This window comes from Acomys russatus, chromosome X (assembly GCF_903995435.1).
Source record: "Acomys russatus chromosome X, mAcoRus1.1, whole genome shotgun sequence".
Lineage (NCBI taxonomy): Eukaryota > Metazoa > Chordata > Mammalia > Rodentia > Muridae > Acomys > Acomys russatus.
The window spans coordinates 108,731,168-108,755,786 of NC_067169.1; the positions used below are offsets into that span (position 1 = coordinate 108,731,168).

Genomic DNA, 24,619 nt, shown 5'->3' on the forward strand with positions numbered 1-24,619 from the left:
TACAGTTAGTAATCATTTGGAAAAATCATTTTTTAGGCTAAGAAACCCTTTAAAGATGGGGATATTTATATTATATAAGATGCCTCAAAAGTCTTTTCCATCTCCATCTTTACTTTCACCAAAACCTTTATGTAGAGGCAGAGAGAGGCAACAGGGCTTCCTAGGGATCTGGTGGGCATTTATTGATACAGCAAGGACTAGATCCAGGTGTCCCAGCTGAAGCTTATTTTTCTTATCCGCAGCCACACAGCAGCATAATGGACTGTAACGGTGGAGACAGGCAAAGTGGCCAAGTCAGGCTAATGCTTCTCCCTTAGCCTCATTCCCCGAATTGTGACCTAATTTCCCCAAACACTGTAGTTAGATTTGCCTTTCAGCAGAGGTATTTTTTTCTTAAATTCTCCTTCCAGCTACATCTTATTTAACCAATGTGGAGCCATTTTTTTTTTTTTTTTTTGTTTATGACATGTGCTTTTGACTAATGAGCTGGCAAGAGTTTATTGAGCTTACAGATTAAAGAAACAAAGTCTTGAGAAGCAATTAATTAGTGGCGCACACGGCAGGAAATCAATCCATATTTTTGCTAGCACTGTTTCTTTTTCTTTATACCACGTTTCAGATTTATGTTAGTAAGATTGAAATGGAAATAAGTTTATTACTAGTGGACTCATTTGTCACTTTCCTTGAAACTGGTGAGCCCCAACATTCAGACAGCAATAGGAAAATACTGCCATTGTCTCTTAAGAAGTCTGACATTTCAAGGCAAGAATGAATGTATGGAAGAAGAAACTCGTTTCTTCTTTACTAACAAAAGGGAAAGCCTGGAAGTGAATGGTATGGGTGTAAGTTTAAAAAAAAAAAAAGGAAAGAAAAGAAAAGAAAAAACCTTTACGTAACTTTTTTTGCTGGGACAGAAGACTACGAAGCACATTTTCCAGGAAGTGTGGGCTGCGACGATTATGCGCTCTTAACTACTCCTGAGTAAGGTGGCCACTTTGACAGTCTTCTCATGCTGCTTCTGGCACCTTCTTGGTCAGAAGACAGCATTTCAACTTGAACCCAGCATGATAGAAACATACAGCCAACCTTCGCCCCGATCCGTGGCTACTGGACTGCCCGCCAGCATGAAGATTTTTATGTATTTACTTACTGTTTTTCTTATCACCCAGATGATTGGGTCAGTGCTTTTTGCTGTGTATCTTCATAGAAGATTGGATAAGGTAAAGTGACCTAAAGCCTTCATTAACTGAATTGGGGTGGGCAGCGGGGGCGGGTCTGACTGATCTGTGGACCAGTTGGTTGAGGTTCTGCCCAAGTGATGGTGGACAGTAGAAACTTTAGATTGATTGAGATCTTCTGCCATAATACTTGCTGCCTAGAAAGTGGAGCCTCACATTTTTTACCTGTGACTAAGAATTTAGGTTCTGAAATCAGACAGCCTGGCTTCAGATCTTAGCTTGGTGTTTAACTGCTCTGAGATTCTGGGCATGCCACTTCATATTTCTACTTTTCTTTCTGTGTCAGGGAAATAGAGATAGATATGGTACCCATGCCACACATCAAATGAGTCTAGCCTTGTAAAGCACTCAGAATAGTACGTGGCACGCAGTGTATGCTAGACTCTAGTTATTTCCTAAAGTTTGCTTTAGAAAATAAATTATTTTTCCCCATGAAGACAACTAAAATAAAGTGAGCTACAGAAAAAGAGCAATGTCTTGATCCGAAATTCCATTGTGTTTTTGGATTAGTACAGACATGTTCGATCTCCTCAATTTGCATTTTTTTCAAGTCGGAATGGTGCTGTCTATACAACTCTTCAATATCAAGTGCCATTGCAAGCTGCTCTGTGCTCCTCTGAGGTGTTTTACATGCTTAAATGATTGGGGAGACAGGAACAAGAGAGGACGTGAAGGGAGCAGAGTATATTAAAAAAGTGACTTCAGGATTGACCTTCTTTTCATGTGCTGGTTCAGTTCCACTAAGAGGAACATGGGCTGTGTCACAAAATGCCAATCCCAGATGACCTGGAGAAAAGTAATCAAGTACTTAGATATTTCTAACAGTGTGGGAGTAAGGACGATGGCTAGGCAACAACAACTGGGTGACTGTGTTTTCTCTGAGATCATCAGCTGGCATTTCTTGAGATGAGGACCTAAATAAGGGTCATGAAATTTCTATCAATATGAGGAGAGGCAGTGACAGGTAAGGAGAGTGGAGACAACCTGTTTGCCTACTCAAACTGGATTTCACTGCTGAGCAAAGAGATGGGTTCTGTGTCTGAGTGTTTGTTTTTCCAATCGTGCCTGTATAGAGACATGAAGAGAATGGGGAAGTGGTATCCCATATAGACTCATATGCGCTCTAATATTTAAGCGAACCCTTAAAAACTAGCAAAACCATTGGTAAACTGCACAATATTTTTTGTTTTTTCAGTTGATTGATCTTGGATTTTTTTATTTTAATTCACAGCAACACTACTGCCTCAGCCTACAGGTTAGGAGACTACAGATATGTTCCACCATGCTTGTATTGGCTCTTGTTTTGAAAATTAAGAATTTACATTAAGACAAAAAAGTTGTATGGCATGAGTTGACAACACAAGTTCCTCACATTCATTTAATTACACAAATATTGAAAGAAGAAAATATATCATTCACTTTGGGGCTGAGAGATAATTTCTTTAAGCATGCAAATGCTTTCTACAGGCACAAAGGAAATGAGAGATGTACTTACAAATCCACATTTTGAAAGAACTCTTTTATAAAGCCCCGTGTTTTGAACACTGCCATGAAGTAGGCAAACTAGATCAACAGCAAACTACCTTATGGCTGGTGGGAAACATGACAATTATAGGCTATTACTCCTGTGGCTCACTGAGAACCATAGACGCTTCATGATGATAAGCCGTTAGAATAGCTGTGATTTCTAGCCAGAGCCGCAGATAGCATGACATCTGAATCAGTGGCTTTGTTAGGTTGCTAAACGGCAAGTGCCAAACAGCAATAATCCATCAGAATAACTTAAATGATTCCCCATTCATGCTTTCACAGTCCTCCTCCCTTCCCTGCCATGGGAGTGAATGTGGAGGCAGACATCATTAGCTGCATTCTTCTTCATTATGACATTTCTCATAAGCCTGTTATTTCACAACAGGTAGAAGAGGAAGTAAGCCTTTATGAAGATTTTGTATTTCATAAAGAAGCTACAGAAGTGCAACAAAGGAGAAGGACCCTTGCCCTTGTTGAACTGTGAGGAGATAAGAAGGCAATTTGAAGACCTTGTCAAGGTAAGGCATTCAGTTCCTGGCAGATTTCGCTGAGAAGTCTTAATACATTTCCTAGTTCTACAAAGTGAATTCTGACCTGGAAAGGTTTGAAATGGTAATCAGTGGTAGTGGTCACACCTGGAATCTCAGCACTCAAGAGACCAGAGCAGAAGGACAGACTGCCATGAGTTCCAGGCCAACTTGGTCTACAGAGTGAGCCATTATCAAGATGTGTTGCATATAAACACACACATGCACATATATACATGGATACATACACATACGTATAGGTAGGTGTGCTCATTTGTGCATACAAAAAAAGAAGACAAATGGATAAAACAAAGAGCAAAGTTGGACATGTGCACGCTACTGAATAAAAAAGTTTTCTCTGAAGAAAATAGATATGCTAATGTACATCTACACATGCCCATCAGTGCACACATGTGGCTGCCACACAGAAGTTACACAGTATATACAGATGTATTTTATATTTCTGTATTTCTCCATCCAACCTTTGATATCTTTCCATTGTGAAGCCAAGGTCTGATCTCCATTTCTCTCTCTCTCTCTCTCTCTCTCTCTCTCTCTCTCTCTCTCTCTCTCTCTCTCTCACTTTTGTTGTTTGTTTTTTTTTTTTCAAGACAGAGTTTCTCTGTATAGAGGTGGCTGTCCTGGAGCCACTTTGTAGACCAGGCTGCCTCTGCCTCCCGAGTGTACCAGCACTGGCTAGCCCTGATCTCCATTTCTTATGGAAAGTAGTAATGGTTGGCTGGTGCCATCTTGGCGGGCCGTAAGGGAAGCTATTGCCTGTGATGACAGTACTGAGCACTCCTGAGGACTGATCCAGGCTTCAGTGCCTATTGAATGATGGGAGGGATGTCAAGTACTGTGAGCTGTGAGCTCGGGAATTTCCCTTTTGCTGTATGAAGGAGTGTGGGGAATGCTGGCTGCCCATTTGCAGTACTGCTCACCGTAGCGCCATGGAGCACTACTCACTCATAGAAGCATTTCATGCTAAAAACTTGAAGCCTTCTAAACAACCAGGCTGTGTCATCCAGTACCTGAGTATCTAAAACAAGAATTCCAGATTTTTTTTCACTTATTAGTGCCGCACAAACACAAGCTCAAGGTGCTCTCTTTTCATGAAACAGAATATCCCATTTCCCTTCAGAACACTGACTCTAACACCTTTGGCCATCCATTGGATAATTTATGGATTGCTCTAGGAGAGACACTTAACGTTGAGGGCAGCTCTGTGTCAGGTGGGTGGCCATTTGAACAAACCAACAGAAATTCATTTTTATGTACAGATAACGTGTAATTGATTGATGGAGTAGAGAGCTCACAATCTTACTTCATTTGTAAATCTGTGACACATATGAAAGGCAGAGTACAACTTGCGAGACTTGCTTCTTTCCTTCCACCGTGTAGGTCCTGTGGATTGAACTCAGATCCTTGGCCTTGGTAGCTGGTGTTTTTCCTCGCTCAGCCACCTCACTGTCCTCTCCAGATCTTATTTTGGAGCTTAATATGTGTCCTTCGATACCATCAACAAGGTGTAATTCAATCCAGTGAAGATGATTCTAAAAGCTTATTCCTACTCAACTTACTGGGATGAAAATAGAGTTCAAACCTGCCACTGTCTTTTAAGTTCTTTATATTATGTAGAATGTATTTATTTATTTATTGAGACAGCCTCAAGTAGCTTAGGCTGGTCTTAAACTTGCTATGTAGCTGAAGACTTGTTCTTCTGATCCTCCATATTCTAAGCTCAGGCATACCACACTATGTTCAGCTTAATATAGATTTTATTGTTTCCATTCTCTATAATGACTGTTTTCCAATTTTATTATGCAAAGTTATAATGTACCATGTGTGTATTAACCCTGTCTTCCATGATCTAGGGTTTACGCAAAATTCCTAACACTGTATTTGCAAGACTGGTGTGTTTGGGAAATATCTTAGGTTTCTCCAGTGCTTAGAGTTCTGGAGTCTAAGACTCTCTAAGAACACTACCAGCTCCGGCCTGTTCTCATGATCAGTCTTCGAGTTTCTTGAATTGCAGTGAAAGTGGCTTGGGTTTCTGTTTGCTTTTGTTTTTTCTCCTTTTCTTTTTCTCACAGAAAGGTTTTGCAAGTGACCTGCCAATTCCCTTTGTCCTCATTCAGTCAGATGTAGGAAAGCATTCAGAATCCTGTACTTAGGATACAAGTAAGGAAGAATCAGTTCTGCTTGTATAAAAAATATGCAAAACTTTTTAGGCATATCAGCCAAGGCCCTAGTAATGTACTATTTACCTACTAAGGATGCCCCTAGCATCTGTTGCAGTGGCTATGGAGCCCCAAGTACTGTCATCTTTACGTAGGATATAAAAAAGCTGAGAGGCAAAGTTGTCCAGCAGTTAATCCTCCTCTATAGACTGATGCCTCTTTAGGTCAGCATTTCCCTAGAAGTCTTATCCAGAAACAGTATTTGGAACTGGTTAGCCCAGCAAGCCAACTATAGCCTAACTCCAGATTAGATTTGTGTTTTTTCAGCTAGTATTAGCAGGTTTTGGACTCTGGCTGGCCCACAGTAACCTTGAAGTCACAGGGCCTCCTGGAATGCTAGAAATAGCAGGTGTAATTCTCAGTTCTTAGAATTTCAGTCTTCTCCCTACCATCTCTACAAAGTGGCCACCCAATATTCATTTAAATACCTGTCATGACAGAGAGCTCATTAACTTCTGAGACAAGTACCGTGGAGCTCTCACTGTGGAAGAAAGGAGTAAAGGCTCGTCTTAGGGCAAGTAAGGCATCACATTGAACAGCATAATTACACATTAAAATCTACTTTGATCAGCATCTGGTACGGTCAGTTTCTTGCCTATTTGGCTATAAACTTTTGAGGTGCCTCTGATGACATCAAATCATTTCCATTTCCGATTAAAGGGCAATAAATAGATCCCTATCTGCTATGTAGAATTTCCATTGAGGGAGAAATCTTTAATCCAAGATTTTTCTGAAATTTGACTTTAAAAAGGCTTTCACTTGAAGAGTAAAGCCAAAGGGGGAAAAAGGTTCTGGGGAGTGGGGGAAAGTTCACCAAAAGGCAAGGTTGGGTACATAAAAGACAAACTTTGCTGACTTCACATTTTCATCTGGGCCAGGCCCCAAACCCACTGCAAGCAGCTAGCATACAAGTATCTCAACTTCAATCATCACACACACACATCAGTGTTTGAAAAGACACCCAACAGTCATTTGTTTACTTGTTATCTTGCAAACATTTTCCTGTTGCCACATTGTCATAGTGTCCCACTATAGCTCAAATGGAAAGTTGTTCTGTATAACCCATGTGAGTGTTACAAGGCTCAGAGCCCCTTTGGGGCTCTGTGCTTTACACCCTCACATCTGGCAACCAAGCTGAGCCTATAGTTAAATAGTCAAGAGTGACAACACACGTGCCTGCTTGTGGTGAAGAATGTGAAGGAAAGGCCCTACAGGCATTAGGGTCCAGGAATGATGGGGAGCAAAGGACTGTGAAATGTGGAAATTGTACTGTTCTCTTTCCCCTCCTGTTGAGGATAGAGTGATGTAACAGATAGAGCCAGGTCTGTGGATGTGATCTTCTTTTCTGTACTTCATTTAAGCCTCAGACTCTTGGATGACCCCATACTTGCTAGGCCTTTGATTCGGTCTTCATAAAATGGCAGCAATAGCCTTTATCATCTCTCAGTCTACGTAGAAGGAAGTCTGTGTTAGCTTCCTTAAGTATGTCCAGCATTCTTTCACCTTATAAGTAAACGAAATCCTTAAGTGCTGTGTTTAGCCAGGCATTGTGGTACACATCTGCCATCAGCATTTGGGAGGTGGAGGCAGGCGTATCAGAAATTTAAGGTCATCCCCCGCTTCGAAATAATTCAAGGTTAGCCTAGGCTACTTGAGAACCTGTCTTAAATAAAAAAAAATAAATAAATAAACATAAAGCAATATGTATTGGATTTTTAATGAATAAATATAATAAAAATTTTAAATAAAAACAAGAAACTAAGTAGTTTGGGCACCATCACCAGCATTAGAAGAGGGATTATAGCTGCTGAATGTTGATCACTCTAAATTAACACAGGCCATACAGAATAACTATCCACAAAAGCACATTCAAAGTTAAAGGTTGGGTTTCTCTCCCATGATCATATTCAAATCGTTTCCTACAAGGTTTCAAACCAACCTTATTCTAACAGACCCACAGTCTGTATTTTTAGTAATATTCCGTATGCAAGTTTCCAGAGTGCAATTATTACCCTATTCAGCATTATTAATCAATATATGTCAACAGCAGGGAGGGCACGGTCATATAAAGGGTCAGAGTCACAACCTCTGATTTGGGGAGAGCACTATAATGGAGATAATAAGGCCTGGAGTTTGCTTCCAGGGTATCCCCTGGGTTTTCTGGGCTGTCAGCTCATTTGTCAGAGCCAAGGACTCCCAGTTGCTATGATGGAATTAATGGCAGCATCTTAGTCTACATTATAATCCTCACCAGAAGTGGAAAACACACTACTGACAGTTACCAAATGCTCGATCCCTCTAAAACCCTTAAAGCAGAGCTTTTGTCAACTGATCTTTTCTCATGATTCTTCTTTTAGGATATAAAGCTAAACAAAGAAGAGAAAAAAGAAAACAGCTTTGAAATGCAAAAAGGTATGTTTTATATATTTACCAATTTATAAAATGCTTAAAGAGAAAAAGAAGTTTTAGGTTGACCACATGAATCAGGGAACATTTAGCCCTGCAAATAAAGCAAAAGACATTTGTCACATTGGTACTTTCTTGGGCCTCAGTGATACTGAAAGGCTCTTTGTGTCCAAGTTGATGAAAATATGTTCCTGAAATGTTGATGATAGCAAACATGAAGAAACCTCACATCCAATACCTTTATCCAAATGGCCACACACTTTGCCTCCACCAACAGAGGACCAAAGGACAAGAAAGTAATCATTTGGTAAAAATGGCACTTATCTTTCAATGATGCCTATTTTGTGGGAGGACAGTACCCAGTGGGTCTTCTAGGATGAATGAACAGAAAGTGACTACATTCTAATCTTTGTCCTGTTTTGAAGTGAGAGTGTCCTGGACATCTAGAGCTCACGAAAGGACCTTGATGGCTCTCGATTTTGGTGCAGTCCCAAGAACATGAATGTTCTTCAAAGCATTACTGAGCATATGGCCTCTGCTCAGATATCCCTAGAGATAGGATAACTTACTCTCAATAAGACAGCCTGGCCTACATTTGAACAGCTCTTTAATGACGATATTAAGGCCAGTATCTACTGAAAAAAAGTTTTACTTCTCAATTGTGTTCCTCAAAAAAGCCTTACCTAAAGTTGTGTTCCTGTAATGTCTATTTATTGGGCACTTTCTGTTTCTTGAGGATGGACTAAGCGAAGAATAATCACTCCCTCTGTAGCAGCTGTGTGCTTGCTGAGGCCCACAGCCACGAGCCTGCGTTTCCAGCGAACATTTTCTTATCTAGGCTGAACATGCCCAGCACCGTCCCCTTTCCTTCTGTGATGCTTCCCAGGCTCTTTCCTTTCCTTGTTACTTCCTTTTCTGAACTCTAGTTTCTCCTGTTCCTTTGAGAATATAGCACCCACCCCCAAAACAGTGTCTTGGGTAGAGAAAAGGGAAAGAAGCGGTGTCGTTGAAGAAACTGTAACATTACAAAGTTATTGAACACGCTGCTACGACTACCCAAATGTAATGCACATGAAGAAATACGTATATGTGAGGGTATAGATCCTCTTTTCCTAAGGGAAGAGAGTGGTCAGGTCCTGTCTTAACCTTTGGTCTGGATGCCAAAGGGTTATCGGATTCCCCTGAAGCATTCCCCTTCACAGTGACTGCCATGTTATCTGTTAATTGCAGTGAGATTCTGGAGGAAAGTCTCTGTGATGTTTGTCTTCAGACAAATCATAAAGCTGACCAAATTGGTCTTTCAAGTCACGCATGACAAAACGTCCTTCATAAAATACCTATCAGCATCAGGGCCACTGCTGGAAAGAAAGTTCCCACAGTTTCTACACTTAGGAGAGGAACACTTTTAATTTGGAATCAAAGCTCTTGAGTGAAAAACAGAACTAGACTTGCAAGTCTGGCCAGTCGTTTGACCAAAACAGATGCCACGATCATTTCACTAGTTGAGTATTCAGGCACAGCTTTGGTGGCCACTACAACTCCAGTGTATGGAAGCTGTTCTTAAAAGCAAGATGCAAGGCAGATTTCATGAAGACCAATATTTTAGCCTGTGTCTATCTGTGTTAAGTGGAATTGAGTATTGAATATCTATCAGGGAAAAGGCTCAATGGAATCGGCCAGTTCAGTTTTTAAAGTAATAAAAATCACCTTTTCCTTCAGTTGGAAGGATTCCAGACCCGTTATGATCTGTTTCATGCAAACTACTCTAGAGTCTCTATTACACAGTTGTAGAACTGGACCCATTAATTCCATGAACTGTTGTATATTTCTTTGTCCTGACAGTTTGCTTTTGGTTTCGTTTTAGGCGATGAGGATCCTCAAATTGCAGCACATGTTGTAAGTGAGGCCAACAGTAAAAAAGCATCTGGTAAGTCCCATAGCATCATTGTGAAAGCCACCCAAGTGTGTGAGCATGTGGGAGAGGGTGCTCCAAAGCAATGCAGCCTAATCATTTGGCACTTTTCTTCCTCCAGGGACCAATTTATGAACCCACCCATATAACTCTTCATATACTGTCCTTTGTTATCAAAGTCATCCCAAATGCACAGATGGGACTTAGAGGGACAAAAGGAGGGGGGATAGCCCCCAGGTTCTCATTATGGTTTTGCTCAGTGGCTGACTCTAAATGATGAATGACTGGGTGGAAGAACCATTATTTTTCCAACATAAAGAGAGATGGCAGGTAGTGACCTCCTCACTGGGAACATCTTTCCTCCTAAGACCTTTTCACTGTGTATAAATGGGCCTCGGGGGATTTTTTTTTTTTTTTGTCATTTGTCAATCCCTGTATGATTAACTCCAGTCTCAGTAGGGCTGACCTTAGGGAAATTAAAGGTAAAATCACTTTGCTAAGATCAATAGGCACAGAGATGTTAGATCTTTCAATGAAGTAACAACAGATGGCGTACCGCGATCTTTTCAACACTGAATGCTTTTACTTCCATATATATGACCATCATCTAATCCTCATCCACAAATCTCTGCCCTGTGATAGCTAGTACTGTAGACAGTGCTGTCGATACATCTGTAGACAGATTGGAACATGTATACTAGCATATAATTATCCATGTACACAAAGACATGAGCATCAGAGAAGCCTTACAAGGCTACAGCGAAGTTCTAAATCTTGTGTGTGTGTGTGTGTGTGTGTGTGTGTGTGTGTGTGTGTGTTATTTGATCTCCTCAGTGGGTATGATGGATAAGCATATGCATGATATTGTGGTTCATGGCATAGAAGTAAGAATGCTGGTTAGGGGTATGTGAACACTACATTTCAAGGGCCATGGACCACTTGCTAAGTGACTTTAGGCAAATCCCACTCATTCTGTGGCAGTTTTCTATTTAACCCACTTCACAGGGTAGTTTCGAATATCAAATCAACTAATGTGGAAGAACATTACCTTATCAAACTGTGCTATACCAGAGTAAGGTGCCAGTACTTAGCTTACTTCACTGTTAACACAAGGGAGGGACATAAAGTTCTTCATGGATACCAGTTGTTCCTATGATATTTATTAATTTTGTCGTGTACTCTTCTCTCAAAAATACACTTATAGGAATACACCACAGTTATTGTTGTGTCCAGAAAAGCCATTCACTTTTGCATTAGATTATAGCAACAGAGAAATTTCCTATAATCACCATACTGGTCTTTGTCGATCTGTACCTATGTCCTTTGGTTTTTAAATATGTTTAATGGAATTCTGAATTTTTCAAGTGGCCTAGAATTGGTACTGCCTGCGAAATATCTCACAGGCTATATTACAGTAAATCTAAACAGGACAGTGTAGGTGAAGTAGTATAGTACACCATAGGCTCAACTTTCTCATTTTTTTCTGGATATGATGCTACAAACTTGACCTACATCCCCTGGCAAGAACTAACATGAAGTAAAAGAGCCGAGTCTAGTGACACCATTCTGTGCTAGGAACAGAGGCAAAAGATCGTGGAAGATCCTCCTAACCTACAAAGAAAAGTCTAGCCAACCCTGGTCACATGAAATGTTGTCCTGAAAGGGGGGAGAGAACTCAGGAGATAGAGACAGGTAGATCTTTGTGAATTCTAGGCTAGCTTGGTTTGAATAGGAAGTTGCAGGCCAGCCAAGGATATATAGTAAGACCCTGACTCAGAAAAGACAAGAAAGAAAAGTAAGGGATGTGGGGGGAACTTAATTCATTAAACAGAAGAGAATCTGGTCTTTTTTTTTTTTTTTTTGGAATAAAATGGTTCAAAAGTGAAACGATCACAAAACAAACATCCTTTATAGAGAATTTGGAGTGCAATGTATCAGGTGAAATGAGACGCCTTCCTACGCAAAAACAGCAGTCTGAAAAAAGTAGCATCTTATGCCCTTATGGATGTAAGACCTAATTAAATATTTGGAAAAACCTCAAGATAGAAAATATATCGATACTTTTACTTCTCCCCACGGCACACCCCTCACTCCCATCAAACCTAGCTGTGGAAGCTGAGATTTGAAATCGAGTACACACACTACTTTGAACCCACTCAACATCTCAGGAGAGAAAATGGCACCCTGTTGGTGGGGACGCTGCCGTAGCCACAAGAATATGGGTACTTTCAAGTTGGTGGCACCCACTACAGCGGGAGATCAAAACAAAGTTAAATGAGCACATGATTTATTTTCATACTTCCTTGCCTATTTTAGGCTTGGTCGTGGGAGGCAGGTCAGATTTGCAACAGCATAAGGTAGGAAGAAGTGGGGTCTTGACTCTGAGCTGATGCTAACCTAGGTAGACCAACAACTCTAACGTTGTAAAGCTCATGATAAGCTCAATGTTCACACATTAGGAAGAATTTGATGACATGCATAAATCTGAAATCGTTTGCACTTCATTTTAAAACTATGTATTTATTCATACATGTGCATGTATGTCTGTGTGACTGTATACAGATGTGAAGTGTAGTGGGGGTACACAAAGATCATCATTCTCCACCTGGTCTCCTGAAGTAGGGGCTTTCCTTGAACTCATGTTTTCTCATGTAGGCTGGATACCAGCATGTCTCAGTGATCTTCTTCTCTACAGGGTCTGACTTAGCCCAGGCATGTCTCAAAGTCACTCTGTGGCCAGTGATGACATTGACCTTGAACTTGAGATTCTTCCACCTCAGTGTTGTCTGGGAATTCAAGGCACACATCATTTGCACTTTCTTAAATTCAGGGGGAGACTGGCTTGGAGGACTCTAAAGAGGGGAGAAATTCTGCTGTTCCCTTCAACTTTATTTAACCAATTCAAGTCTCTGAATTGTGCTGTAATACTGCCCCTGTTCTGTTGCTGAGGAACTTTGGCTTGGGCAGATCAAGTGACTTGTCCATGCTTGAAGAAAACCCAGACTGGAATCTGACACTAACTCTGAATCTCGTGTAAACTTCGTATCTAATTCCATGTGCCTCTGAGGGCCATAAAGTGCCTTGAGAATTCATGCTCACACAAAGTAGCTTTATTTCCTGTTAGAATGTGCACCTTGCTATGCCTGCACTCACCAGGGATTTCCCCTTCTTTTTTACAGTTCTCCAGTGGGCGGAGAAAGGATACTATACCATGAAAAGCAACTTGGTGACGCTCGAAAATGGGAACCAGCTGACCGTTAAAAGACAAAGACTCTATTATGTCTACACCCAGGTCACCTTCTGTTCCAATCGGGAATCTTCGAGTCAAGGTCCATTTATAGTCAGCGTCTGTCTGAAAGCCAGCAGTGGATCCGAGAGAATCTTACTCAGGGCGGCAAATACCCACAGTTCCTCCAAGCCTTGCGAGGAACAGTCCATTCACTTGGGAGGAGTATTTGAATTACAAGCAGGTGCTTCTGTGTTTGTCAACGTGACTGATGCGAGCCAAGTAATCCATAGAATTGGCTTCACGTCTTTTGGCTTACTCAAACTCTGAATAGTGTGCTGTCCTAGGCTGCAGCAGGGTTGATGCTGGCAGTCTTCCCTATACAGCAAAGCAGTTAGGACCCGCCCCCTGTTGAACTGCCTATTTATAACCCTAGGACCCTCCTCATGGAGAACTATTTATTATGTACCCCTAAGGCACATAGAGCTGGAATAAGAGAGTTGTTACAGGGCAGGCAAAATCCTAACGGATCCTGCTCCCTAAGAGCTGATAATATGAAACCGCAACCCCACTGATGCAGACAACCAGAAAGCCATAACGCACAGATGATGGAGCGCTGATGAAACAGCAGATAATTAATCAAGCTCAGTTTTGTTGCTTTATGAGTGTCTTTCGGCGGACAGTGCATTTGAATTACCAGGAAAGGTGCAGAAGGGCAACTGTGAGCCTTAGCTCACAATCTGTAATGGTTGACTTGGGGTCTCTGTGGCTCCAATAGGCCAGTTTCTAAAGTCTCCCAGGGAGAACTGAGAAACTCTGCCTCAACTTTCCCTCCAATACCCCAGTACTCAGGCTTTCATCTCCCCAATCTCCCCTCCTCTCTCATCTTTCTCTTTCTCTTCTCCCCCCTCATCCCTCTCTCTCTACTTTATCTCTCTTCCCTTCTTCCCCCTCCTTCTTCCCCCGCCCCCCCCCACAGTCAGGCTGTTGTTGCTGACTTGTTCTCTTATTATCTACCCTGTGCCCTGTCTCTGTCTACAGCAACAGGGCAGTGTAGACAGCAGCTCTTGGCCTGCCCATTCCTTCTGATGGAATGACTGTATTTAAAGGAATCTGTCGTAGCTCCCTGAAGTTTCCATTGTTTCCATAGTGAACTTAATGATTATGTTATTATTTATTTTGAATAATAAAGATCTTTTAACATTATTGCGTTATTGTATAGCTCTCATGCAGGTTGAGGGGAAAAGGAAGTATTTGGGGGAAATTTTGCCAATTTTTTTTTTTTTTTTTTTTTTGCTGTTGTTGTTGTTATCAGAAACTTTGTTCTCAAGCTGAGCATACAACAAGTTATGCTGGTGACAGGGTACTCTCTGGAAGCTTGCCACAGCCTTTCATAGATGACACAGAAGCCTGGTGGGCAAAAAGCAATCTGGCCCTCTATTTCTAACTTGCTCTGGAAAGCTTACAGGAGACTGACATTTTAAAAAATCGATCATGGCTAAAAGAGACTGGAGAGAGAGAGAGAGAGAGAGAGAGAGAGAGAGAGAGAGAGAGAGAGAGAGAGAGAGAGAGAGAGAGAGAGAGAGAGAGAGAGAGAGAGAGAGAGAGAGAGAGAGAGAGAGAGAGAGAGAGAGAGAGAGAGAGAGAGGCTTAAACGAGAAGAGGTAGCAAATCTTTTTAAAGGCTGTCCAGGTGGCTCTGCTCTCAGCAAGAGGAAAACATAGCTGGGACGCCTTGAGTGTGATTATTAGCCCCAGAGCCTTCCACTGAACCCAACGGAGTCATTGCTTGCTACTGCCAACTGTGGGGTGGGAAATGATGATGTAAGAAACTCAGAGTTTAACTGGTGGAATGTTTTGCTTAAAAGAAACACATTCAACAACAACACCAACAAAATTACTACTATAGAAATAAAAGGGGAAGAAGAAAGCGCCTTTCCTTATGTCCTTGCTTTTCAGTCCTGTGGATGGCACAACTGCATCTTGACTGGAGCTTTCGCAATATGAAGAGCCACTGTAAAGCTGGAACCATGCCAGATAACTGTGTGTGTCTGCAATATCCCTCAACGAGAGACCTTTGCCAGGAACAAGAATGGCATTTGTGGATTTAGGAACTCACGAGAAATATGTGCACTGTGCCTTTGTACCCTCCAGGAGCAATGATCCTTTTACTATTTTAATTTCTGCGGGGGGGGGGTCAGGGTGGGTCAGCTGTAGGGTGCTTTTTCTAGAAAGTGTGAGGCCCTGGGAGTACACATCCAAACCTGCAAAAGGACAAAAAGGCATCAACTTACAAACCTCTAGGTAAGCAGCTTAAAGGAAGTGAGGCAGCAGCCATGGCAGCCAAGTAGACAGTGGCCATGATGCTCTTTCAGTGTGGGCCTTCCTTAGGAAGGCCAGGATCCTAAGCCTGCTTGAAAAAAGGCATTGGCCTAGTCAAAACAGAGGGCAACAACACAAACGTCATACTTCTCTCTTCCTGACAGCCGCTGAGTAGCCATGCTGTGGCATCATCTTCCTCATGCGATTTGTCTGAGTTAGTCTAGTAGTTTGTCTCCTGGATAGATATATTTCATTTCATTTCACCTTTTGTACATTTTAACTAAGATATAATATCATTACTTTCCCCCTTTTATTTCCTACTTACAGGCATGCCCACATCCCCTCCAGCCAACTCTTTCTACTCTCAAATTGATGAGAGTCTCTCTCTTTTTTTTACTATTAGTGTTACATATGTATGTACATATAAGTATGCATAAATATAAATATAACATACTGAGTCCATTTTTTGTTTGCATGTGTGTGGTTTCGGGGCTGACCACTTTGTAAACACTATCTCCTAGAAATGGCTGTATAAACAAGACCAGAACACCCAGACATATTTAAAACAAATAACCTTCATATACTCATATTCTCTTGCTTTAAACATTTCCTCTGTGTTCCAGCCTACCTTCTTGTTCCTTGGGAGCCATTCTCTTCCAAATTAGTTCTACTTTTAGTAATGTCCACAACAGCTGTTTTCAGCTGGGCACGGTGATGTAAACCCAAACTATCAGCCTAGTTTCAGGGAGATGAAAGATTGCAGCAAATTCAAGGCCAGCTTAGTTTACATAGTGAGAACCACGCTAGCCAGGCCTGCATATGGATTTCTTTAAATTAATCAATTAGTTAAATGTCTGTAAACAGAAGTAAAATCATTGTTAGAAAACACTGCTGGCTCCTCTTCTGATATCTCTACTGCCCTCTAGATGTCACTTGCCACAGCTCCATCCAGGACCTGTTTCTCCAAGCTTTCACTGCAAGTAGCCAAAAGCCCTCTGTAGCTCCCTGGTTTCCTCATAAGATTTCCTTCCTCTTGATAGTCTCTAAGAGCAGCCCTTCTCCTTCTGTCCTATATGCCATAGATCTCGCTGCTAGATTCATGGTTTTAATAACCACCTTCAAGTTACTGGTAAAAATACTTTGAGGGTAGGGGTTGTTTGGAGTTTTATTTGTATGTTTTGCCTTTTTTTTTTTTTTTTTTTTTGAGACAGGGCCTCATTGTATAGCCCAGGCTGGCCTAGACCTATGTATTCATCGTAGGGCTCAAATCCACAATGATCTTCCTGCCTCCAATTCTCATCCTCTTGGGAGGGCAGTGAGCCACTCTATGCAAGGGAATAGTTTGGGTTTTCTTTCATCCCTGAGGCTTTCCCTATATCTCATCAGTAGGCCCAAGGCCCTTTGAGCCTATGCATGCAGGCGTAAGTCCTGATCCTGTTGCCTGTATGATTAGGTCTTCTTCAGTGTTGCTCATTCCACTGAATGCCGTCCTCATCGACCCCATTTACTAAAGCAGAGACCTGAGCTGACCAAGGATCCTCTGGCCTCTACCTCCCAGGTGTTGAGATTATAAGCCTATGTCACTATGCTCCATATTCTCAGTACTAGGAAGTTAAACCCAAGGTGTTGTGCATGCGAGGAAAGTAGCTTACGAGATGAGCCAGAACCCTAACCCATAGTTTATAAACATGCTACTTCTACATTCCATGGAAAAGGGGAGCAGAAATAATTGAAACACCCAATCATCTTTGTTTTGTTTCTACATAAACAGAAGATGAACAAAGAATAAAATATTGCTGCCCTTGCTATTTGATAGGAAGCAAGAAACCACAAAATGCAAATGTGTGCTGTGACACGCTTTCAACGCAGGAGCGTCCCACTTAAAGGGAAGCAACCTGTAGACTCCTGGGTTTCCAGTGGGAAGATATTTTGTGGTGTGTTCAGACAGGACCAGATCCACTATGCTTAGAGCTGTTTTCTCTTTAAAGAGGAAACCTGGAACTAAGCATTGTTGTGCTATTCCTCTTGTGGTACTATGGTTAACTCTGGAGGTAGTCAGAGAGAAGTTTAGTCCAGATGCAGGAAATGATCGATTTCATAACCCATGGACAAATCTTTTAACCTGTTGGACATAATGTCCACATGTGGAAAGTGGGGATAGTGAGAATGCTGGGTTTTGCACAGTTGATGATGACTCAACAAGAGAGTCAGCAGAAAGTCCCAACAGACTCTGCTCTCTCAGGCTGATCAGCAAATGAAGCACGAGTTGGGACCCAGAAGAGTGGTCTGCATTCAGCGCTGCAAACGAATGAGAGGAAGGGGCCATCTTGAATTAGTTGAAACTTATATAATCAAGCATCCGACTTGACTGCTGTGTCCACCTGTTCCACCTGTACAGTGGAACAGAGAAAGCACTGGGAGTGGAGTGGAGCAAAAAGTACAAAAAGGAAAAAGTTAGTGGGAGAAAGATCTCTAGGAGTGAGGGAGAGGAGATGGAGGGAGAAGGGAAGTAAGGGGAGGAGGGAGAGCACAAAAGGCCACACACAGCAGTGCACGTCTATAAATCTGAAATTCTAGCATTAGGGAGGCTGAAGCAGAAAACCAGCAAGGTCAAGAGCAGCTTGGGCCACACTGGAGTTCTTTGAGACCAGCCTGAGCTACACAGTGAGATAACATCAAAACCAAACCAAACCAAACCAAAACAGAAAACCCACTTTAGTTGCAAAGAAGGAAGTTTGAACACAGAAGAGAAGCCACTTCGGGGTATTGAAAAGCAGTTCCCGAGATCTGACAAGTGTTCACTCAAGTGTAGCTCAACTCATAGTATTTGCATGTCAAGCATGAGGCCCTGGGTTCAATACCCCGTACCTCATAAAACCTGGCATAGTGATATGTGCTTGTAATTCAAGAAATCAGAGGCAGCAGGAGGAGGATTAGAAATCCAAGGTCACCCTGGGCTACATAGTACATTCAAGGCCCGCTTGGAATACTCAAAAACTTGTCTCAAAATGACCCCAAAATTCTGCACAAAGTAGAGCTCACTTCAGAATGGTTGATAGCTGACATAGAAGCAGTGTTGAACAGGTACCAAGGGCAGAGGAGAACGTGTGGTTTAGAGAGCACAAGTCCAAGAGGTAGACCCGAATACAGGCTCCAATCACACCTCTACCATCGACATAAGTCAACACCTCAGGACTTCTATTTATCTGTAAGAGTGAGATAACAGCAAGGGTAACCTGACAGGCTCATTTGAGGCTTTAATGCAGTGCTAGTATGTGGGAGTTAAATTTTGTTTATAGCAAGAAAGAGCCAGGAAGGTACCTCAAGCACAAAGCTAACTTGGTATCTACAAAAATGTGGGGACACAGAAATGAGAGGTATGGGCTTCTGTTGAACTAATGACTTCAAAACCATCCTATGGCAGTTGTGACCCAAATGTTAGGAAGTTGCTGCTATGACTACTACCTGGTACTATTATTGCTACGGTGTCACCCACAGAGGTTGAACAGAGACATTGCACTGTGAACTACCAACACCACAATATGTTGGGAATGTCCCACGTCCCGCAGGCCACCAGAAGATAGATTTTGTTTAACTTCACCCTTCCTACCCAAATCTTGGCATAACTGGAAGTGTATGTGAAGCATCATTGCTTCCAGAACCCTCTCTGTAAGGCTTTGGAAAGTCTTCCCTTATGTTTTCAAGGAAAGCATGGTGATAGGAATAGACAGTGTGGAGCAAAAAACAGTATCCAGTATCTGGCTCAAATAATACCCCCTCCGTGTGCTGTGTGTGTGTGTGTGTGTGTGTGTGTGTGTGTGTGTGTGTGTGTGTGTTTGTCTCCATATGAGATGGGGGAGTGGGAATGTATAGGTCATAGGTCAACGTCAGGTATTGTTGCACAGGACTCATCCACCTTTTGGATTTTTTACATTTATTATTATGTGTGTAGGTTTATGATAGGTAGGGGCATGCACATCTGGAATCACATGTAAGTAGGAGTTTGAGGACAACTTTGTGGAGGTGGTTCTCTTCTTCCACCTTTGTGCGCTTTAGCGATTTAACTCACACCATTGTGCTTGCACAGCAGGCACCTTTACTCGTTTGACCGTCTCACCAGCCCTAGCTTAATTTTTGAGATAGGTCTTTCACTAACCTGGCTAGGCTAGTCAGCCAGCAAGCCCCAGGAATATACCTATCTTTGCCATTTCAGTCCTAGGGTTACGGGTGCATCCCACCTCATGCCCGTTTTCCCACGTGTTCTGGTGATCTAGCTCAGAGTCTCCTGCATTGGTGGCAAGCACTTCACTAAGTTAGTTATCCACTCTCCAGTCCGCAGCTCAAATACTTTTCATCCTAACTGCTGACACCAGCAATCACAACGGAAAACGTCATGGATTAACAAACTCTTCTTGTAAAATACAAAGAGGGATGAGCCCTTGGATAGGAAAATGAATGTGTGTCTCCTAATGCTGGAAGGAAAATTGTGAGATGCAGTTCAAGTAGTTTGTAAGTTGAAGCCAGAAGATGAAAGTTACAGAAGACAAGGAAAGTTCTATGTCACCAGTAGATGACATTTGCTCAGTACATTACAGGTATGATCATGCTATGAAATAGAACCTTAAGTGGAAAAAGTAGGTTGGGGGGAAGGCTGATGCAAGTGGACTAGATAAAATTTCCAACCTCAATCTACTCCTCACCATTTCTAAAAGAAACAAACTCAGTATGTTGAAGAGCTCTCTTCATTCCCATGTTTGTTGAAGTGCTTACTAGTCACTTAGTCAAGATCTAAAATAACCTAAAGCTGGTCATGGTGGGGAGTACCCTTTAGTCCCACTATGTGAGAGCCAGAGGCAGACAGATCGAGTTAAAGGCCAATCTGGTATGCACAGTGAGTTTCAAGCTAGCCATGCCCACACAGTGAGACCTTGCCACAATGGAGGGGGGAGAGAGACAGAGACAGAGAGAGACAGACAGAGAGACAGAGAAAGAAAGAGAGACAGACAGAGAGGCAGAGAGGCAGAGACAGGGACAGGAACACAGAGAGAGAATGAATAGGATATGGTAAGAAGTTATGAATAGATATATGGATAAGAAATGTGGCGTACATACAATGTAATACTACTCGGCCTTTAAAAAGAAGAAACTGATTTGTAACAGCATTAATGAACCTGGAGGGCACTGTGCTAGGTGAACTAAGCAAGGCAGAAAATGATGAATGCTGCGTTATCTCATTCCTCGTATGTGGAATATAAAAACAGAAACTCCTAGAAGTGGAGGGTAAAATAAGGATTATTCAGAGCCTGAGTGGGGAGAGAGAGAGGATATTATTTTGATCAAAGTGGACAAAGTTTCAGCAAAACAGGAAGAATTTGTGCACAATACAGTGACTCCAGTTAATATTTCCTTGTATATTTTAAAAGAGTTAAAAGCAAGGATTTTTAAATGTTCTCAGTACAGACATGGTAATATTTGAGGTGATAAAATTATATGTTAAATTAGCCTGTGACTAGGGATAGCATGGTGCATGCATGGAATGAAAGCCCACAATGTTGTCACCAACATGCAATTTGTATTTGTTATCTGAAAAGAAAATGACATTTTAAAAAAGCACCAAAAACCTTCCTCAACATCAGCCAGCAGGGAAAAAAATAAACAAATGATTTTATTTATAAAGTACTTTTTATTCTTGTTTATTGAAAATTTCCATTTTAAAAGTCTTGAAATAAAAACAAGTTTAGAAAATCTGAGCTCCTATAAGAAGGGACATAACAGAGAAGAAACTGAAAGGCCTCTAAGGGCAGCAGTTGAATTACAGAAGAACAGGAACCCATTTATAGAGTATTGTAAACAACACAACTATGGAGACACGGCTGTTGGGTTAACATGGCTTCATTTCCTGTATATTATTTAGTGTGTAAGCACAGGCAGCCCACTGCACAAGTTTCATTATCCAGATTACCAAGGGCCTCTCCTCAGAAGGGCAAAGTCCCCAAACATGCATATGTACACATTGTTTTAGAGACCTTTCAATGTCTTAAGCAATCAGCTAATTATTTGGTAATCACAAAAGTGTTTCCTATGGACAAATTTGCACATTTATTGCAAACTATTGCACAGACAGGACACGTGAATATCTGGGTTGCTACTGTTGTTTCTTTTTTGTAAAATTTTTACATGAAAGATGTCTCATAGAAATCTCTGGGATTAGAAGAAGCCTTTGCTCTTTAAGCTGACAAAGATGGTTGTTGCAATTGTCTGAGGTTGGACTTCTGGAATACTCCATTTCCTGTGGGTGCTATAATGTTGTCCATGTACCCTGAAATTATGAACACTGTGAGAGCCTCTAAACCAGGAAGAAAAAGAACTCCCCAACAAGCTTTTAGACATCAAGTTGGGTTTTGAAACAGCACTTACAGGCACCCATCAGTTATACATACAAGACTCGGCTTGGCTTTCTGCCTCTCTTTACAGTGACTTTGCCATCTGGCTAAGGCGTCCTGCTATCTGAGGAGGTAGGCTGGAGCTGTGCTGCTCCATCCTGTAGCCTTGGCTCATTTTGACTTGTGTTGAATTTAAGTATAGAGTGCTCTTCTGGGCTCTCCTCTAAATCGGCTTTCTCACAGTTCAGGTTTCTGGACTATGGACAAAGTCAATGGTTTGACATTATAAACAATTTGAGCAAACTGGTTTCAGACAATCAGCTTCATTAGCAACCAGCATAGCCAGTGGAGGGGCCCTTTAATTCAGGATATACAAACTGGCTCATCACGCGGCCTACTCCAAAGAGGCCAATGATAATTTTCAGTTTTACTGCAGAAACCAGAGCTTAATAAGATGGGATGGAAGGTGTGTCCTGGGGCACAATGTCTTCTCACCCAGTTTATTCAGAAAGGTGAAAAGGTTGTAGTTTGAATATTCACGGTAAAGTCACTGCTCATAGTAACTGTTTGACAAACTAAGCAAAGCATGTCCACAATAGTTTACACACCTCTTGGCATGGCTAGATAAAAGCACGGGGTAGGGGGGAGATAGAAAACTTACATAGAGGCAGAAGGCTGGGCTAGAAAGCTGCAAAGCACTAGGAATAACTGCACCAAGCTGCTCTGCCCTGCTGCGGAGGGGGGAATTGCCTGAAGCAGTTTGTTGATGGGTTTGGTGCTGGTGTGGGCGACTGGAGTTCCTACCACACTGACTTTAGATGTACACCAACACAGAGGGAATACAGGCACTACACTGCTCTTGGTCTTAAGAGATAACACAGGGCAATAACTTTTTTAAAGTATTGAGGGGGGCCATGGGACTGTCAAGGGAAGGGCAGCCTGTTTGTTGGGCAAAGGGCTTCATCTTCACCTACATTAGACATAACTCCAGAAGCTTTGCCTTCAGTGAATTAGGTAGTAAAAGGCTTGTTGGGCATAGCAAAGTATTGGGGTCATTTTTACCACCACCTCAGACTATTTCTCCATTAAAACAAATATCAATCAACTGATAACTAAGCAACAAATGCAAGGGGCAAACAGGGGAGTGGGGAGGGAGCTGGGAAGGGAGGGAGGGAGCTGGGAAGGGAGGGAGGGAGGGAAGGAGGAAAGGAGGGAAGGGGAGAGAGAGAGCGAGAGAATATATATCCCAACACAAAACCACAAAGCAAAAAAGCTGAAGTGCACAGTTAAATCATTCAGCTGGCAATTAGCCATTTCAACCAGTGCAGAAGGCACTGTCCTCAGCTGCTCAGTGCTGGTTATGGGAGAACTGAGGTCTTGTTGCTGGACTCAGCTCGAATGCACTCATCCGTTTGCTTCAACAGCTTCCGGACCAGCTTTTCTAGGTCCTTCCTCGACTTTAATTCTTCTTCCAGACATTGCTTTATTTTCTTATTCTCCTAGAAGGGAAAAGAGCTGTCCATCAATGAGCCAAGGCAGCCCTTCTCAGGTCAAATCCTCTTCCTTTCTCCTCCCCGAGGGCATCCTTCATTCTGACTACATATTCTGAAAGCAGGCTGACCCTTGTTTCTCAGTCTGTGTGTAAGCTGCCTCCTAAGCTCTTCACTTAAATGCAGGTGTTCTCTAAGACTGAACCTGCCCTGGATGTCTTCTTGCTCCATTTTTTTTTTCATTTAGGATCACTTCTTTTTAGAGTGCCAACCTCATCTTCTGAGTAGCAGAGCCACAGGACAATCCCAGCAGGGCAGGTCGATCTCAAAAGATGATAAGCTCCTAAACTTACTATGTTCTAAAGGGAACTTAGTATCACCTCTCCCGTTACCTCAAACCTCTTCCAGTGCTTCTGGAGCTCTGAAAGGATGCCCACCACAGCCAGTTAGATAACCAGGGCCGAAGCTTTTCTCATGGCTCTTCTCTCCTAACTCCAGCTCTGTGTCATCATATGCCACAAATTCCAACTCTGCAATGTCTCCTTACATTTGCTCTACTCCTCATGGCCTCACTATGATTTCACCATGTCCCAGCCAGAATTTGCTAAGAATTCTACAAGTACTTCTCCAGGCTCTAGACTTCCCTCTTGAAGCATAGGACCACATAACATATAAATTCACAAACTATCATAGGCAGTTCTCCTTTCCTTCCTTCATTTCCTTTCCTTCCTTCCTTCCTTCCCTCTCTCTCTCCTTCACTCTTTCTTTTCTTCTTTCCTCTTTCCATCTCTCCTTCATTATTCTCTTCCTTTCATTGCTTTTTCTCAGCAAAGTCTTGCTATACCAGGCTAGCAAATCCATGATGTCTTTGCCTCAAACTTCCTAGTGGCTAGGATTATAGGCAGTCACCCCCATACCTGGGCTTGTTTTCATTTATTTTCTAAGATATGAGGGAACAAGAAAGTAGTGCCTAAGTTTGGGACTCTGTTGCATAATTCTGAAAAGCGTCAGAAATTCAAGACCACACGATAAAAGAAATAAAACCCACCTGATAACATAAAGGCAATACAAACACTCCCAAAGTTCCTTTTTCCTGGGCTCTTCCTGACGCCATCTCCCAGTGGCAAAGATGACAGAGCAATTCTGTCATCTGAGAATATAACTTTGAATAATACATTACCTGCTTCAGTTCTTTGACTTCGTCCTTCAAGGCATACACAGTATCAACAAGGCTCCTGAAAATACAGAGAAAACTTAGAAATGAATGACTATCACTGAAGTACTGATAAATAAGCAACCTATGACACTACATAAATACAGAGATGTAAACATCCAGTGGGGTTTGG

General features: G+C 42.0%; 2 protein-coding genes across 2 annotated transcripts in view; one reads left to right on the forward strand and one right to left on the reverse strand.

Moving 5' to 3' along the window:
* Positions 1-611: 611 nt before the first annotated feature.
* Positions 612-13,957, forward strand: Cd40lg (CD40 ligand). Its single transcript, XM_051142135.1, is given in 6 exon segments — positions 612-1,220; positions 3,154-3,189; positions 3,191-3,286; positions 7,893-7,947; positions 9,806-9,868; positions 13,033-13,957. Coding segments are annotated over 6 exon segments (783 nt in total). The 5' UTR covers positions 612-1,064; the 3' UTR covers positions 13,410-13,957.
* Positions 13,958-22,982: 9,025 nt separating this feature from the next.
* The window catches only part of Arhgef6 (Rac/Cdc42 guanine nucleotide exchange factor 6), a 114,028-nt gene continuing 112,391 nt past the window's right edge, over positions 22,983-24,619 (reverse strand). The window contains exons 21-22 of the mRNA XM_051142457.1: positions 24,454-24,508; positions 22,983-23,282 (exon numbers count right to left, since the gene is read on the reverse strand). Coding sequence (XP_050998414.1) covers positions 23,142-23,282; positions 24,454-24,508 — 196 coding nt within the window. The 3' untranslated portion in view covers positions 22,983-23,141. The remainder of the gene's footprint in view (positions 23,283-24,453; positions 24,509-24,619) is intronic.